The sequence below is a fragment of the Aethalodelphis obliquidens genome, unplaced genomic scaffold (assembly GCF_003676395.1).
Source record: "Aethalodelphis obliquidens isolate GAN/ISIS:26980383/991018 unplaced genomic scaffold, ASM367639v1 scaffold11, whole genome shotgun sequence".
Classification (NCBI taxonomy): Eukaryota; Metazoa; Chordata; class Mammalia; order Artiodactyla; family Delphinidae; genus Aethalodelphis; species Aethalodelphis obliquidens.
In genome coordinates this window covers 36,763,171-36,781,121 of record NW_020837955.1, presented here as the reverse complement: position 1 = coordinate 36,781,121, position 17,951 = coordinate 36,763,171, and the positions used below count along the sequence as shown (strand labels likewise).

Below are 17,951 nucleotides of genomic sequence, written 5' to 3'. Positions count from 1 at the left end.
GGACCAACCCTGCGGGTAGGTCCAGACACCAGCATCCACACGACATCTCCGAGGCCAACGTCAAACCACCACTGGGTTCCCACGCGCACCGCATCGCGCCTGCGCACAGCCCAGCAGCTGGACCAGGCTGTCAGTGCGCATGCGCCGGACTCCAGCTCACCCGCACGCCTCCGCAGATTTTGCACCATCTGCTCAAACCGGCCGTCGTGCGCATGCGCATCTACGGTAGTTGCTCTCTCCCCACCCCGGCGAGAAGCTGCGGCTCTGGGGTTTGCAGCCGGACGAGGCGGAAGTCGCTCTGTTCCTTTACAGTCCCTCAGTCTGGCGGAAATTAAAGAGCTGTAAGAGAGGTTCCGGAGCTGGCCTGGGGTGTAGGTGGCCAGATGGAGGCCGAGACCGCACACCCGCCACTGACCCGCCGCCCGCCGCTGGCCTCTTCCTGGGATGCCGCGTGTGGAGCCCTGGCCCAGAGTCTCCATCTCACCCGGTCTGATCTCGGCGCCCGGGACGCCGACTGGGAGGAGCTGCTGGCGCCGCCTGCCACCGGGTGCGCCGGGCCGGCGGGGACTGGGGTTGTGCTCGGTGCCAGCCACGCCCCTGGGGGAGCCGAGATGGGAGGCGGGGGCCGTGAGGGGAGAGGGTCTGGACCCGGAGACGAGCCGGTGACGGGTCTGTGCGGGCGGCGAGGGCGAGGAGGCAGGTCCCGGGTGGCGGGAGGGTGGGGGCGGGCCCGCGGGAAAGAGGAGGCGACTCCGGCGTGAGCGTCGGGCGCAGGGGACGGGGGGCAGGTGACCTGAAGACTCGGCGTTTCACCCCCTTCCCCCTTGTGTCCGTCACGTCGGCTCCTGAGGCCCCCTGTCGGGATCAGAACCGCCTTTCTGTCCCGAAACAAAAACCTCCTGTCGACCAAAATAGGCATTAAAAAAAAATCCAGATGTCGAAAATCTTCCTCAGCTTAGTTTTGAAAATGGCACACTTTGGTCCTTTATTCCATTCTGCACCCCGCCCCACACCCACTTCTGAACTGTTTTTTAATTTACACTAGCTGCCCAGTACATATATTTCATTAACTGGACAGGCAATTATAGGAAGTCGCTTAGAATGTATTACAGAAGTCAAGGGAAAAGAGAGTGGAGAGCCCTCACCTCTAAAGCATCATTTCCTTGGGAGTTCTGTATTGAGCATTTCGTCAGTGCTTTGCAAGGCGCTTGGTCTCCAAATGCAAATGTAAATGAGTAGGATAACATGTCAACCCCTGTGGCCCATTAAGTGGGTTAATGACAGTGTTCAGAGAACTGTATAATATTCTTCATTTTCTTTTCAGCCAGGATCTGGTGATTTTGAAAAGGAACGTGAACAGCCAAGATGAAAACCCCTGCTTCCTTTACCTGAGATGTGACCCTCCTGGAGGTGAAGAAATCGTTTCTATTGGCATTTTAAGTTCAGCAAGAAATATGGAAGTATACTCAGGAGAGGAGTACTGTGGAACCAGTAGGGGCAAGAATGTTTGTAATGTTCTGGATAACAGGTTTGTGACGTATGCGTGTGGAAGTGTTCTTCTGAAGTAGTGTTTTATTTTCTTGAGCTTTTGTGATATTTATTGATTCTCTGACATTGTATCTGACCTTGGTGCCAGATACTAGGGGAGAGAAGATAAAAACATACCAGCAGACATAAAAGTTTAGACCTTTAGGGATCTTAAAGACAGTCTAGATCAGCCTAGTTGCTTTTATAAACGTGGAAATTGAGAGCTAGTGGAAGAGAGAGTAGTTGGTAAAAGATCATAGCTAGTTAGTGGAAGACTGATCAGATGAAGTTCTGGTAAGTGTTTCTTGTCTGTTTTCTTTAACTCACAGCGATCTGTTTTCCAAAAATTAAGTTGTCTATCAGTCTGGAACTTTGAACATTTTCCTGTAGGAAACTCTTTACACATAGTGCGTGAGCCCGACACTGAGCCATACCAGTATACTTATTTAACCCATTTTTATACTTCTTGATTTTTTTTTCTGATTTCTTACAAAGATTCTGACCTAATCTCTCCTTAATATGAATCAAAATATGAAGTGTTTTATATACCGTGCATGTTGGACATAATGGGTATGTTATTGAGCTTTACAGTGTGCTCTGTGCTACGTAAGTATACATTTGATATCTAATTTCATTTTCTTATACAGCTAGTAAGTGGCAGATGTTGTTTTTGTAACCAGTGCACTTCAGTAGGAAGTCCCAGCTGTTTACGCCTCACCAGGAAAACTGAATCCAAGGATTTAAATATTGTCCTGGAAACTTTTAATTTTAAATGTAACTGTTAAAAGTGATAATATGTAATTTTTTAATATAAATTAAATCTTTTTTATTTTTAGTGAACATGAAAAGATTATTTTGTACAAAAAATATCTAAAATTGGAGTCTTCCACACATGCTTGTAAAATAAAGGTAAGTCATTCCTAAATTTTAACTAATTTGAAAACTACAGTTGTTTTTCTACTATATATACTTATTATCTGTAGGTTTGGTAATGTAGTTATTCCAACTTGGTCCCTGGTTTTAGTTCAGAAATACTTAGTAAACATGTAAAAAGAAATTCTTTTCTAAATAATTGTCTACCTCTTTCAAAATTTGAACATTTATTATTTACAGCAATGTCATTACATGTACGATTGATAATACAGTGATATTGTACTTTTAAGCCTTGAAAAACTGTGATGAAAAAATTTTTTTTAAATCGAGGTATAGTTTATTTACAATAATACATAAGTTTAAAAAATTTTTTATCTTTATATAAAACTTAGGTGCCAAAAAAAAAGCACAAGCAGTTTTGGTCCCAAAATATGGAGAAAGATAGAATATAGTTAGAGAAGTTTCAGACAAGGGCACCACAAAGTTAAAGGGATTTGGACTGCTGTCTTCACCATGAAAAATATTGTTAAGATGAACTTTCCTGATGTCATCAGATCTAGGGAAAGGGTACGGAGCTGGAAATCATAAGCCCTGACTATTAAGTGAGCTCTTTTGCTGACTAGCAGAATAACCTTGGGCAAGTTTCTTCACCTGTTTGGACCTACTTCATGGGTAATATTAGGGGACTAAGGAAAATAAATCTTGGATTATTTTTATCTCTAAAATTCTATGCTGATTATTACTTACAGAAGAGCACAGAACTGATTATCCCAAGATGTTGTTTTAGGTGTATATACTAATAGCTTCTGAAGTCATTTAAATAAGGTGATTCATTCATCCAACAAATACTGGAGTGCCTATTGATGCCAGATACTGTACTTGGCATTTAGGAATTGGCAGTTATGAAATAAATTGGAATGGAGCCCTCACATTGCTAATATTATAGTGGGCAAGACAGATAATAGGTTGACTCAGTGTGCAAAATAGGTACTACATTTGCTAGTGAGACGGACTTGGGGGTTAAAAAGCAGAACAGGGATAATATGGAGGTTGGAATGTGGGTGTTTACATTTCATGAGGTATTTACTTACTTGTTGATGACAGTCACATCTTTGGTGCCACACTGAGTTTTTAGATCATGGGTCTGTGTTCGCCTGTGTCTTTGTGTGATATATGGGTTTGTTGTGTCTCTGAAGGTGAATGGTATTTGAAACTGTGCTGTGGAAGTACCAGGGAGTGAAAGAGTGTTTCATTTAGGGAAATCCTTGGGTTTGTATGAAAGCTTCTTCTGGGCCAATAGTATACGTAAGTTAAAAGTAATAGTTACTGATGCATATGTTTGAGCACTTACTCAATGATATATACTGGAAATTTTAACACATAATCCTCATAACAACCATGTGAACTCATTTTACTCCTGACTCAAGTTTGGCATTTGCCCGTGGTCACCCAGGCAGAGCCATCACTGAACACAGGTCTCTCTGATTCTAAATGCTGTGTTTGTTCCACTTTGCTACTTTGTTGTCCTACACCAAACATGAAATGTCTTTTGGTTTAGAAGCATGGACAACATGAAGAAGCATAAAACATTGGAAAAGCTACTGGGATAGAAGCCAGATGAGCTAGGGTCAAAGCTTGACCTTTATTTACTCTTTTCACAAGTTAGAAAATCATCGTGAACTCATCTTTTCTATATGTAAACCATTGCGCTCTCTTAAGTCATCTGGACATTCTCTTAGAATTTCTTTAGAATTCCTTTTAAGTTCTAAAATACTGACTTATGTTTAGTATTTCAGCAAATACTTTGCATGGGTTTCTAGAGAGTCTTATTTTGTATTAAATAATATTATAGCAAGTTTCAGTATGTTAAGGTTTCAGATTGGTATAGTTTATCCTTAATTCCTTAAATTATTAAGTAAAACATTATTTACACTTAACTTTTTAGTTGCAGTAAGACTTTTTAAATTCATGTAGTACTTTTTAGCCTTTTTTCTGACTATGACTAGAGAAAACTTAAAAATGTACTTGAAGTTAATTTTCAGATTCTTGAATGCTTCAGTCTTACTGCAGTATTAACAAGAAGTGACCTTAAATAATGATTGTTTTTATTATCATTATTAATTTTCCTGAACTTTTGTTTTATATTAGTTGCTGTCCTTTGGTGAAAAGCAGTGTGTGTTCATCAGTAAAGTTGTGGTACACGTGAGGCCAGTTTTGGCAAATTCTTCAGCAGGCTGTCCTGCTCTAGGATCAAGGATAGACCTGGAGAGGGTCCAAACCATCATAGAGTCCTTGGGGTCAAAGTTATCACCTGGAGCTCAGCAACTGATGAATATGGTTAGATTCCAACAGCAGGTGAGTAGAAATGGATTTCTTTCCAAATACCATTAAAATTCTTTAAATAATGGATTCTTACAAAGACTTGTGGTGACATAAATTTTTTCCTTTCAACTTTTATTATTTTTTTTAACAATTTATTTTGGTTCAGAATTCTTTTTTTTTTTTTTTTTTAGTTTTTAAATTTTGTATTTTTTTAAATAAGTTATTTAATTAATTAATTTTGGCTGCGTTGGGTCTTCGTTGGTGTGCGTGGGCTTTCTCTAGTTGCAGCAAGCACGAGCCACTCTTTATTGCGGTGCTCAGCCTCTCATTGTGGTGGCCTCTCTTGTAGAGTGCGGGCTCTAGGCGTGGGGGCTTCAGTAGTTGTGGCATGCGGGCTCAATAGTTGTGGTTTGTGGGCTGTAGAGTATAGGCTCAGTAGTTCTGGCACACGGGCTTAGTTGCTCCGTGGCATGTGGGATCTTCCCGGACCAGGGCTTGAACCTGTGTCCCTGGCATCGGCAGGCGGATTCTTAATCACTGCATCACTAGGGAAGTCCCTCAACTTTTATTATTGATTTGACTGTTACCTTTACTGACTTAGGTAAAAATAGCATCTTGCAAAAAAAATGTTTTTGGTACAGACTTCACAGTTTTCTATGAATTCTCTTGCTCATTCATTCAGCAAGCATTTATTAAGCTCCTTCTTGAAGTATAAGACACTGTTTTGGTTAACTTTCGAAGATTCAAAGATCAGCCTGTCTTTAAGGATCTTTATTTGTAGTCTTATTAGGAGAGTCAGGGTATCTAAGTGGGGAATGATGAGGAATGCTAAGAGATGCTTATTAAAGGAAGTAGCATTTTGTCTAGGCCTTTAAAGAGGTAGGGTGGGATTAGGCAAGTAAACTTGGACGGATGCAATTTAAGAGGTAGAGAACAGTATGGATTAAATCTTCAGTGCTAGAGGAATAGGATGTAGCTAGGAAATGAATACAAGTTCATTTCTCTGGAGTGAATAAGTGAGAGGGGAAGTTTCAGGTAGACTGGGGCTGGATCTTAGAGGATTTTGAATGATGTTATAGAGTTTGTGGGTGTTTTTTAGCTCTGTTTTAATAAATTTAATCCGCTATTATGTGTAAGATGAGTCAGTAGGAAAGATGCGTCAACAGAAAGTGAGGCTACAAGAAGGAAAGCAGCTCTGTGTTATTTCCATCATCCAGAGGACAGTTAATGAGAGTCTAAACTTGGAAGGAGTAACCTGATGCTGGATTGTGAGATGCTACAACAGTGGGGCCATTGGGACTTGACAACTAACTTAAGATGGGTTCTGTGGGAGAAAAACAGAATCAAACGTGAAACTAAAGTTTTGAAAATGGTGTTACCATAATATACATGGAACCCAAGGAGGGAAGCGACTTGGGGGAAAGGAGTGTAATTTGGGAGTGTTTGAGTTTTAGATGTGAATAACACATGCCCTGGGGTGATGATGTGAGGCTATGGAAACACAGGTGGGGCTGGTGGAATGGAGGGAGGTTTGGGAGGAGCATGCATAGTAGATGATGGGGAAGGGGGTGAGGGGAGAGACCGGAGCCAGGAAGGAAGACCCTGGGAGAGTAGGTGCGTTTGCTAAGAATATGGGGAGAGGAAAAGGGAACCAGAAGAGCAGGTCACGGCAGTGCTTAAGAGTCGCAAGAGATCTGATGTCAGGAGACCTGAATTCAAAGCTCTTAGTTCTGTTATTTGGCATCGCTTCCTCGTTTTGAGGATAAATTTCTTCGTGTTTACAATCTAAACGATAATACTGGTAAGATCATAGGATGAAAGTTAAAACCAATAATACGAGTTTAAAAGCTTGCATAACTTTTGTGAGATTTGCCAATATTAATCGTCGATCGTTGGATCGACAAGCAGACACAGGAGAGCAGGAGCATTGCTGATGATCTTGGAAAACATGGAAAGGAGAGCTGTGAAATGAACAGCGTCCGTACTGTCCTTGCTCTGGCACTAGCATCTCACCTCCATACCTCAGGAGGCTCCTAGCTGGCCCTCCTGCACCACGCTCCCTCTCCACAGTGCAGCCAGCATGACCTCATCAGACTCGACGTCCCCTGTGTCAAGCCCCCTGACTGCTTCCCTTGACACTCAGAACTAATCCAGGTTCCTTACGCTCTCATCTGAGATCTGGGCCCTCGTTACCTCCTCAGCCTCATCTCCTGCTGCATCTCCTTAGATGCCTTGCTCTAGACATTCTGATGTGGGTATTCCACAAACATCCAGACGTGCTCCCACCTCAGGACCTTTGCTCTCTTAACCGTTCTCTTTGGCCAGACTCCTCTCTTCCTGGCCTTAGCAAGTCTGCCTTTTTCTTGTTATTTCAACCTCATCTTAAACGTTCCATCTTGAATGACACCTTCCCTAACCACCCTGATTAAAATATTAGCCTTTTCCTCCACATCTGTATCATGTGTTTTCATCAGCGCTTTCTTGCCTGTTTTTGTTTATGTGTTCTTCTGTGTATCTCATTAAGATATAAGCTTTGTGCAAAGACGACCTGTCTGTCTAGTTTATGGCTCCGAGTAAATTTTACATAATTAATATATATGCCCTTTGGATTATCAACTAAATACTCCTTGGAGACCTTCAGGGGGTCAGTTTGAATAGTGATGAGATGGAAACCAGATTTTGAGGGATTAGATGGTAAATGGGTAGTTAGAATGTGGAGGTAGCCAGGGTAAAGTGGGTTGTTTCAAGAATGATAGAGATGAGGAACCTGCCGGTATCAGAATCCCTTGGAATGTTTAGAAAGTGCAGAATCCTGGCCCTCACCAGTGACCTGAAACACTGAGGTTGTGATCCAGGACTCACCTATTTTATACAGGCAATGCCAGATGAGTCTTATGCATAGCATATTTTAAGAACAGATGTTTGAGGGGAAGGATCCAGTGGACATAGAGATTAAACATTTAAAAACAGAAGAAATTTTTTGTGTGTGGAAAATTTTGGAAACATTAGAGAGGGTTAATGAATTAAGTAAAATCAGTTCATGGACTGATTTTTATGTTTTAAAACCTTGACTTTGGAAAAGAAATGACGTGAATAGTAGTTTGTGGGGTTTTTTGCCCATGTTTTTAGGGTTTTTTGTTTCATTCCCAAAATAATACATTTTCTTTGCTATGAACTTCCGTCCATTCACAAGTACATAAGGTATATTGTAAGAGGGCTCTCCCAACTCTCATCCTATTCCCAAGCTTGGTGTGTGTCCTTGTCGCATTTTCTATCATATAGAAACACAAGTCCTCCAACCAACAGCACGTGTGTTGTAACCCCCCAACACACGTGCTAAATCATTATCTATGGGGACATTTGGGAAACCCCCTGGGGAAGAAAGAAGGTGATCCTGTTAAATCGTCTTTTAAACATGCTAGTAACAGCCTTCTTTCTCGTGGGGAGGCTGTATTTATGAATGATTCTCACAGGATATACCTGGGTCTCCAGGATTGCTTTTGTCCACAAACAAGGAATCCATGGAACGTCTTCCTGGAAAGTCATTTAAGCTCTGTAACTATCTGTTGAGTATAAAGTAGGGATGTTTCATGACCAGAACCTCTCCTTCTATGGAAGGGGTGTAAACCCACACTGTTTGGAACCTTCATATGTTAATTGGGGCAGGGCCTGTCCTGATGAGGAAAGAAAGGACCTGGGGAGCAGCTTTCTAGACTCCCTGCTTCACCTTTGCCTTGTGGTTCCTTGTTTCCTGGAAAGTTTCTTGAAGTGATTTCTTCTTTCCTTGTATTTGAAGTTCACATGTGCTGACTTTCATTTGTTTTTGCTTTAGCAATTTAGAATAATTGAGTAGGAATTCTGAGTCAAAGTGCCTGGCATAGTTGTCGTTTAATGTTATCTGAGGGAAAGCTGTGCCCGACTTTCTCAAAGAAAATATATTCAGTTATTCAAGGTTTTCACTGTTTACCTTTTTCATCTGAAAAAAGTAAAAAGATCTTTTTTCTTGCATTTTCAAGGTGATACTTGTTCAAATTCTTTATAATTAAAGAAGTTAAAGACAGTGTCTTGAGAAATCCTACAAGATGTTCAGAGATAAACAGTTTTTCAAAAATCCGGGGGGTATATGTGTACATATATGAAATTAAGTATACACATGTACAAGTATGTGGACACAATTCTACATAAATGCTTTCATGTTTTTTTAGGCTGCTCTGTAATTTTTTTTTTCACATAAAATATGACACGGACCCTAAACAGTAAGTACGTATGAATTATTTTATACATATTCTTCTGCCTACTTTTAAAAGGGTTTGAGGTGCCTTGCAAGACAACATACGACAGCTCAAGAAAATTAAGAATTGAATAAAGTCAAACAAAAGGAGCAGAAGAATAGTCATCAGCAACTAAGGTTGGGTCATTTACTGCACTGCCATATAGATTAACCTGTGAATTTCTTAACATTTAATTCAAAGTGAAAAATAATCACCGTAAGACCTTTTATCTGAGAAAAATATGACTAATTTTTATAATCAGTGAATTTATTATAATAAAATATTACTGTATATCAAAATAGAAAAACTCATATAACATATGTCTTAATTGCATTTGAATTTTTTAATTATAATTTCTGCCAAATTAATTTTTGCGTACGATTTTGACATTGATTCCACTATTTATGTGATTGCTGTTTTGTAGAATTTTCAATTTTCTATCATAAAGTTTTTTTGCAGTACCAGAATTTTGCCACTACCAAAAATAATTGAGTTTTTCCTTTATGACTGAGTAAAGCTCCTTTTCACCTAAGGAGAGTTGTCTAATTTTTAAATTTTGTAAATATAATTGTATGTAATCCTCATTTTTTGGAATAATTTAAGATTTTTTTCAAAACTTGCATTCAATAGAAGAAGGTAAGATTTCTTTATAAAGAGAGTTTCTCCAACAGGCAGTTCAGTAGAAGTTGCGTGGGGCCTTTGTTGTTCCCACCCTACCAACATCCCTGCTCCCGTCATTCCCCTATCCTGCTATATTTTCCCTAAAGTATTTATCACCATCTCTATTCACAGGATGTATTGTGTTTCTTTCTTTTTTTCTTTGTTGTTTGTCTCTCGCTGCTCCCTAGATTGTAGTGTCCACAGATCAGCAATTTTCATTTGTTTGGTTCACTGGCTTATTACCAGTGACTGAGACAGTACCTAACACAGAGTAGATTTGTGGTGAATATTTGTTGAATGAATGAGTTTGGGGCTGGCTTAATCCAAGAATCATTTTTTAGAATATCCAGAAAATATACGGACTGAGGGTCTTCACCTAATCTTGTGTAATTTTCTCAGTCTCTCTCACTAGATACTGAGCAACATTAAGTATGAGATGATATCCCCTATAAGAATCCCTAGTAGAGTTCTGTGTTTAGAATTTAGGATGGAGGTGTATAACTTAACATTTAGATAGGCTAGAGGTAGTTTTGCTTTTCTCTTGTGGAAAAATTGAAGAGCATAGCAAGAACATGGCCCTGTGTAGGAGACAGTGTAACCTGCTCTCAAAGGTGAGCCTGAGTCTTCTCAGGAACTAATATAGCATAGCCGGTTGAGTTGAGGCCACAAAACATAATCATTACCCTACAAATTATTAAGCCAGACTTAGCCAAAAGGTAGGTCATTTTAGTCATTGAAAATGTCACAGAAGTACTCATATAACATCATACTTTAAATATGTAACTATCTGGTCTGTCTTCCAGTGAAAATAAGTTGCATATCCTTAGCTTGGCTTACCATATGTGACGGTGGGCAGATGATTTTTAATTCTATGAAAGTTATCAATTACTGTGACTCAGCTGAGAATACTATATTTTTACCATATATTAAGGAGACCTTTGTAGTGGAAACATGAAAATATGCCCAAGCAATTTTACTAAGTATGCTTGTATTTATTTGAATATTTTCCTTAGCAAAACTACTGAAATGATTAGAAATCCTGACTCTGGAGTTCGGTGGCCTGGGTTCCAGTCCTGCTTCTGCCACTGACTAGTTGTGTTACCTCGGCCAAGTTAACTTTAGTCTTGGTTTCCTAACTTGATGTTGGGATAGTAGTTATAGCCTACTCCATGTGAAAGTTCTGGGGATCAAATAAAAGTAGGCAGGTTGCCTGACTCTGAGTTACTCCAGAGGTTACCTGTCATTATCACTCATGTTAATAATAACATTTTCTTATTTACCTTGCTTAGAATTGTATTCCCATTGGACAGCAGCTTCAGTCAGTTTTGGGAAGCACTGGATACAAGCACATGATCAGACTGCAATCATCATCCGCTTCAGGGGCCTTCGACAAGTCATCCCCCACACCTTTCCCTTCCAGGACTGGATTGACATCTGGAAACGTGGCTGAAGACTTAAAAGTTTACATTGATAAAAGTACGCAGCCAGCTGGTGGAGGAAATATGACAAGCCTCCAAGAGTGTAAAATTGTGCCACAAAACCATTCTCTTCCTGAGAATGATCTTAAGAATGCAGTATCTTCTTTGTTACCAAAGAAAGCAAGCGACAGCTCACATATACCTAACTCTGAGTTGCTGCCTGTTCTGCAGAATCTGTGTAGTCAAGTGAACCATCTCCGTGTGGGACCCAACACCAAGTGGCAGGAAAGCATCACCAAGCCCGGCGAAGGCATTGTTGGTGTTACGTGAGTATCTAAGACAAGTGTGGTTTCGATTGGGGGCGGGAGGGGGGAGGCAGGTGGAGGAAAGCAGGTTTGTTTCAATAACTACTGCCTGAAAATGTTTCCAGAGAGGATCGTAGGAGCTTTCACATTTCACCATTAACACACTATAGGAAAGAAATACTCAGCGGAGTAGGATGGATTGCTTTGAAAGAAGTGGGTCAAACTGGAGGTGCCGAGCACTTCTCAGGCATCTGATGGAAGGGGTACAAGCAGCAGATAGGGTCAGAGTAGAGAGTTGTCTGCATGAATGGAGAGGAGCTGTGGTGACCATGATATGTACATTTTTTGCCTGATTATATGAAGTGAGCCATTGTAACATTTCCTCTGTAGATCGTGTGTGACCTAGGCTAATTTCGGAGTCATCCAAACATTTTTCAGCTCTGAATTATTTCTAGTGTACAGGCCCTTATCCCCTGATCTCATAATTACAATTTTTTCCAGTCCTGCTTTGATTGAGGGGTGGCTAAGTGTTTAGTATGTTCCCCATCCTTTATATAGATGTAATGTGTCCAAATTTTGCACTAGATTGGAATTCAGGACTCTAATCATAGTTCTAGCTTAACTATTTTGCCTTAGTGTTTAAATCTTTTGGTTTAGACATTTTTCCCATGTAAAATGAGGTAGTTGTATTGGTTGAAATTTTAATGTCTCTAATAGCATTGAAATTTGAGGAGTTTAATAAGTTATTGAAAAAAAAGTGGTTCTTACTTGGGCAGGACAAGGAAGGATAACAGTAGTCTTTAATAGTTGATAGTCTACATCAGTGTTAACTTGTGATATGACAAAACAAAACAAACAAATAATAAAACCCAAAGAAAAAAACCGTAAATATTTAAAAACTGCTTCTGGGTCCAGCTGAGATGGAATGTCCCCATTTCCTCAGATCCCCCACTTTACCAATAAAATCCCTGGACATAATCCAGCAAACATACAAAGACTGTAAAAGGTGGAAAGAAGTCAGATTGCTCAGGGACTGTGGGGCTTAGTGTTCCTTGGTTCCTAGTTAGCTGCGAGTTTCTTTCATCATAGATGGGTATAGGATTTTGTCAAATACTTTTCCTATGGCCATTCATATGATCATGAATTTTCTTCTATAGTCTGTTCATATGGTGAATTACATTAATTTCAAAAACTGAACCTGCCTTGTATACCTAGAATAAATCCCACTTGGTTGTGGGCTGTAATTCTTTTTTACACAATGCTGGATCTGATCTGCTAATATTTTGTTGAGTATTCTTGCATCTAATTCATTAGAGATACTAGTCTGTATTTTTCTTGTACTGTCTTTGTCCGGTTTTCACGAGGGTGATACTGGCCTCATAAGATGAGTTCTACATCTTAGAAGAGATTGTGTAAAATCGGTGTTATCTCTTCTTAAGATGTTTGGTAGAAGTCTCTAAGGAAAGCAGCTGGGCCTGGTTATTTCTTTCCTGGAAACTGTTAAATTACCAATTCAATTTCTAACATAGTAAAGTTGTCAGTTCTCCCTATTGATATGCAGGCTTAATATTATGCATATTGAAATCCCACCACAATATTTGGCAGACATAAGCAGGATCATTTTCAAAATTATATGAAAAACAAAAGAGGTAGAATAGCTAAAACAACTTTGAAAAAGAAGAATGAAGTGGGAGGACTCACTCTTCCCAGTGTCGAGTCTTATGTAGTTAGAGTATTCAAGATGATGTAGTGATGGCAGAGGGACAGACACATAGGTCAATGGAACATAATGGAGGGCTCAGAAATAGACCCACAAAAATATGCTCAACTGATTTTTGACAAAAATGCAACAGCAATTCAATAAAGGAAGAATAGTCTTTTTAACCCATGGTGATGGAGCAATTGGATATCCGAAGGGCAAAAAGTGAACCATGACCCAAACCTCATACCTTATATAAAAATTAGCTCAAAATGGATCATAGACTTAAATGTAAAACATAAAGCTATAAAACTTTTCTAATAATACATAGGGGACAAACTTTGGGGACCTAAGACAAGACTTCTTAGATATGACACCAAAAGCAAGGTAATAGAAAATTTGATATATTGGATGCCATGAAAATGTAATACTTTTGCCCTGTGAATGACTCTGTTAAGAGGAATAAAATACAAATTACAAAGTGGGGAAAAATATTGGCAAATTACGTATCCAACAAATGACATATCTAAAATATAGAAAGAACTGTCAAAACTCAACATTAAAAAAATCCAATTAGAACATGGGCAGAAGACATAGACATTTTATCAGAGAGGATGTACAAAAAGCAAATAAGCAAATGAAAAGATGTGTGACTGACCTCAGGGCTATTAAGGAAACGCATATTAAAACGACAATATACCACTATACAGTTATTTAAATGTGACTGACCTCAGGGCTATTAAGGAAACGCATATTAAAACGACAATATACCACTATACAGTTATTTAAATGGCTAAAATAAAAAGTTTAAAAGTGGTAAAAACAGCAAGTACTGATGAGGATGTGGAGAAACTGGATCTCATTTTAAATCCTGTGAGGTTTTAAAATGGTACAGCCACTCTAAAAAATATTTTAGCAGTTTCTAATAACTAAACGTACAGTTGTGCTCCTGGGCATTCATCCCAGAGAAATGAAAACATCTGTCCACACAAAAGCCTGTACACAGTTGTTGTTCATAGAAGCTTGTTGTTGTTCATAGAAGCTTCCAGTAATTTAATAAAGTTGTGTGGATTAAAAAAGAAAAAAACTATTTAAATTGTACAGTTGCTTGGGGAAGTACTTGGAAAACGTTAAAAAATCTTGCAAGATTACTTTAGATTTGGAGCTCAAAATCAAAAGGACCCTTTCTAAAGAGCCATTCTTTGAGGGTAGAAATTCCGTCATCTTCATTTTTATATTCTCATTTCAATTGTATGCTTAAATGTTTAAAGAATTGAAGAAATAGAATGCTTTGGGCATTCAGGATTGTGGTCACCTGTTGAGTGTGTATTTTAGAACCTGGAAGTGTGTTGTATGGAGACAGTATAGTTGTGGAGACAAATTTCAGCAATGTGTGTTGGCTGCTTTATCGTACTACAGTTTGGTTGTTTTTGTTATAATATTAGGGAAAATTGTTACATTATTATTTTTTAAATTTACTTTTAGAATGGAAGAGCAATCCATTTGTTCCTACTTGGAAAAGATTCTTTCTAAAAATATGGAACTGATGGAAAAGAAACTTATGGACTACATTGATCAGCGAATATATAAACTCCAGGAGCACATAGATAATAAGATTGCTTTGTTAGTGGACTTGCTGCAAAGTCCCAACTCCCCACCCTCTGGCACGCCTCTAAGACATTATGACTCTGGAGAAAGACTTTCAAATGGAGAAAGATAGCACTGAACATGTTCAAAGTACTACAGATATTTATTACATATTTATTACAAATCCAAACCCCAAAAAGTCAAAGCAACTATTTAATGTCATTTGAGGATCACGGTTTACTTACGTAAAGCAATCTCAGTGTTCATTTTAACTGACTGTTCCTGTAAATCTCATCCTGTACACTAAGAGTTAACATGATAGGGTCAAAAATTATTTTTGTTTTCCATATTTTTCACTTTTATAAGAAATTCACATATACTTGCTTAAAGTGTTCAAGTTTTTTAAGGATTTCTAATGCTTTTCATTAGTTGGTAGTTTATATGTGTTTGATTGGAATACTCTTAATTTTTAGAAAGACCTTATGTTTTACGGGTATACAAAATGCTTAGAATACTTGATTGTTATTTTTTCTTTTTCTAATTGATCTTAGAAAACTGGGTACTTAAGACTTGCAACCTTTAATTTCAGATCACCATATTACCTTTTTTATTGTTTATTTCAGATAAAAAATTAGATGTGATATTTGGCATGTGTAAAATTGGTTTACATTGGGGCCATTAATTTTGTGTTCTGTCACACTGTAGTTATGGATAGAAAAGTAAAAATTAGAACTGACCTATTCTTTGTTAGGATTATTACTTTAGATTTTATGTTTGATGTAAAATGAGAGAAGTCATCTTGTTTGATCTCCATCAACTCAGAAAGTAGAAGGAATTCTCTCCTTTTCTGAGCTGATACAGGTTCTTCTTTCCAGAGCCCTTTTCTGATTAAAGTGTGAAATGCTGAGGTTCTGCATTGAAGGATTAAGGCATATGAATCAAGGAGATTGCAGATCTCTCTGGCAGACATGATTTTCAGAAATTATACCTATTGTATATGTGTTGTAAGGTGATATATTTGCATCTGAAAAATAAATGCATCCACTCTGGAAAGTACTTGTCTTAAACAAATAAAAATATTGTTTTTTCATCTAATATTTAAGATGAAAAAGGATGGTTTACACTCATTTAGTATGTTGTATTTTGATGAATTTAGTTCTTTGAAGTGAAAACTAATATAAAGTGTGGTCATTTATTAATCACTCTGACCTTAGGGACATGAGGACTTGTATATTACTTTTATCAGTCTTTTCCTAATTTATTAACAACATATATAGCCATTAGGTAACATTTCTTTCAGCACTCAGGAGAAATGTGTCTCATTTAAAGCTGAACCCTTTCATTAATAGTTTATACAATTTCTGATTATTGTGGTCTGTTCTTTGATTCACAAATTGCTTTAATATAATTATAACGAGAACACATGGGCTATGTTTTCTAAAGTAATTAAAATAAATACAATATTCATGATTATAGTAGTAGAAATAATTCAGATGAGCTTTAATTCCTGATCATCCATTTCTTAATTTCTCCATGTTAATGAAAACCTAAGTTATATTTTATATATATTAGAGATTCATAGTTATTGATTTTCTTATACTTACAAACTGCTCTATGTATGTATATGTAATTGCTTTATTAAAATTATTATCACCTAAGAAAATACTGCCTGCTCAGATAGGAGGAACAGACCACAGTATGTACAAAATATCTATTAAGTCTTCTATTTCTTGTAACTTTTCTGCCCCTGTATGTGTCACACCCAGTAAGTCAAGTCTGGGAAATCAGGGCTGGCAAATGCACCTTCAGAGGTGTCACGGTAACCACTGCAGTTTGAGGTGGCTGCAAGGGGTATGTGGGTGATCAAAAATTAAATCAAGATACAGGTTACGGGGAACTTCCCTGGTGGTGCAGTAGTAAAGAATCCGCCTGCCAGTGCAGGGGACACGGGTTCCAGCCCTGGTCCGGGAAGATCCCACGTGCCATGGACAACTAAGCCCGTGCGCTATAACTACTGATCCTGTGCTCTAGAGCCCGTGAGCCACAACTACTGAGGCCGCACGCCTACAGCCCGTGCTCCACAAGAAGCCACCGCAATGAGAAGTCCACGCACTGCAATGAAGAGTAGCCCCCCGCTCTCTGCAACTAGAGAAAGCCTGCACACAGCAACGAAGACACAGCGCAGCCAAAAATAAATGAATTTATAAAAAGATACAGGTTACGTATTTTAATTTCCACATTGCCTCGCCTTTGAGTATTAATTCATCTCTTTCTTTCCTGTGGTAGTATATTAAGTTTTTCATCCCTCTATCATCACTGGACTTTGACCCTTTTAGGTTCAGGGCAAGGAGTGAGTTTGTGTGCTGCTGCCACGTGGCTCATACACAGAGACGACCACTGGAGGCTCTTCCTCACTTAGCCCCAGCCTGGCTTTCCAGGCTCATTGGCCACCACCACGTGACCCGCGTTGCAGCCCGCCCTTTCTTCCCAAGTCTCCTCAAGCTGCTGCTTCCGGCAGATGAGAGTCCTCGTGCACTGATCCCCACCTCTTCCTGCCCTACATCACACTACTGTTCAAAGCTTAGCTGAGGTGCAGCCTTCATGAGCTGCCCTTGGTCTCTCCGTTCCTCAGCAAGCGACTGGACACGTGAAACATGAGAAAACAACACAGAAGGCGCTTTTTAGGGGTAAGTAAAACAGTTTAGATTGGCTCAAGCACATGACGCATGTCAGGTAGAGGAAAGGCTTGAAAAGGTAGCCTGGGTCTGGCCTGGGAAAACCATCGCTGCTCCACTCGGGATTTGTTAGCACCAAATAATCAGTGGCTCAAGCAGGAGGGCGACATGGTTCGCTCTGGGCCTCAGAAAGGAGTGGAGCTTTGCTTGTGGCCTCTCGTGCAGAATTTCTTGGCATTCTGCTTTGGGTGCTATGAATGTACAACCATGTAACATCTGGTTGCCTGACAAAGGTAAGTCAGTGTTGCTCTTCATTTGCTCTCCAATCTTTGTCAGAATCACCTGGGGAAGTTGTTAAACATGAAGGTTTAACAAATCGCACCAGAGGGAGAAGCGGTCCCTGAATAGGCATTTCAATAGATCTCAGGGTTATTATTATTTAGATAACAGGCTGAGCTTGGGGAGTCCGCTTTGGTCTCTATCATAGCACACCTCGACACAGAGCCATCTGATCAGCCCCTCCCACCTGCCTTACCTGGGAGCTGGTTAGAAAGGCAAACTCGAGCTTTACCCCAAAACCAATGAATCAGAACCTCTGGTGGGGCCCAGCAGAG

At 39.3% G+C, this 17,951-nt stretch overlaps 1 protein-coding gene across 1 annotated transcript; it reads left to right on the top strand.

Moving 5' to 3' along the window:
* On the top strand, positions 1-16,025 carry CUNH10orf88 (chromosome unknown C10orf88 homolog). The gene is made up of 6 exons (XM_027112841.1): positions 1-547; positions 1,325-1,528; positions 2,364-2,436; positions 4,549-4,755; positions 10,943-11,397; positions 14,561-16,025. Exons 1-6 carry the CDS (start codon positions 384-386, stop codon positions 14,793-14,795), a joined length of 1,338 nt encoding a protein of 445 aa, XP_026968642.1. The 5' UTR covers positions 1-383; the 3' UTR covers positions 14,796-16,025.
* The last annotated feature ends 1,926 nt before the right edge of the window (positions 16,026-17,951 follow it).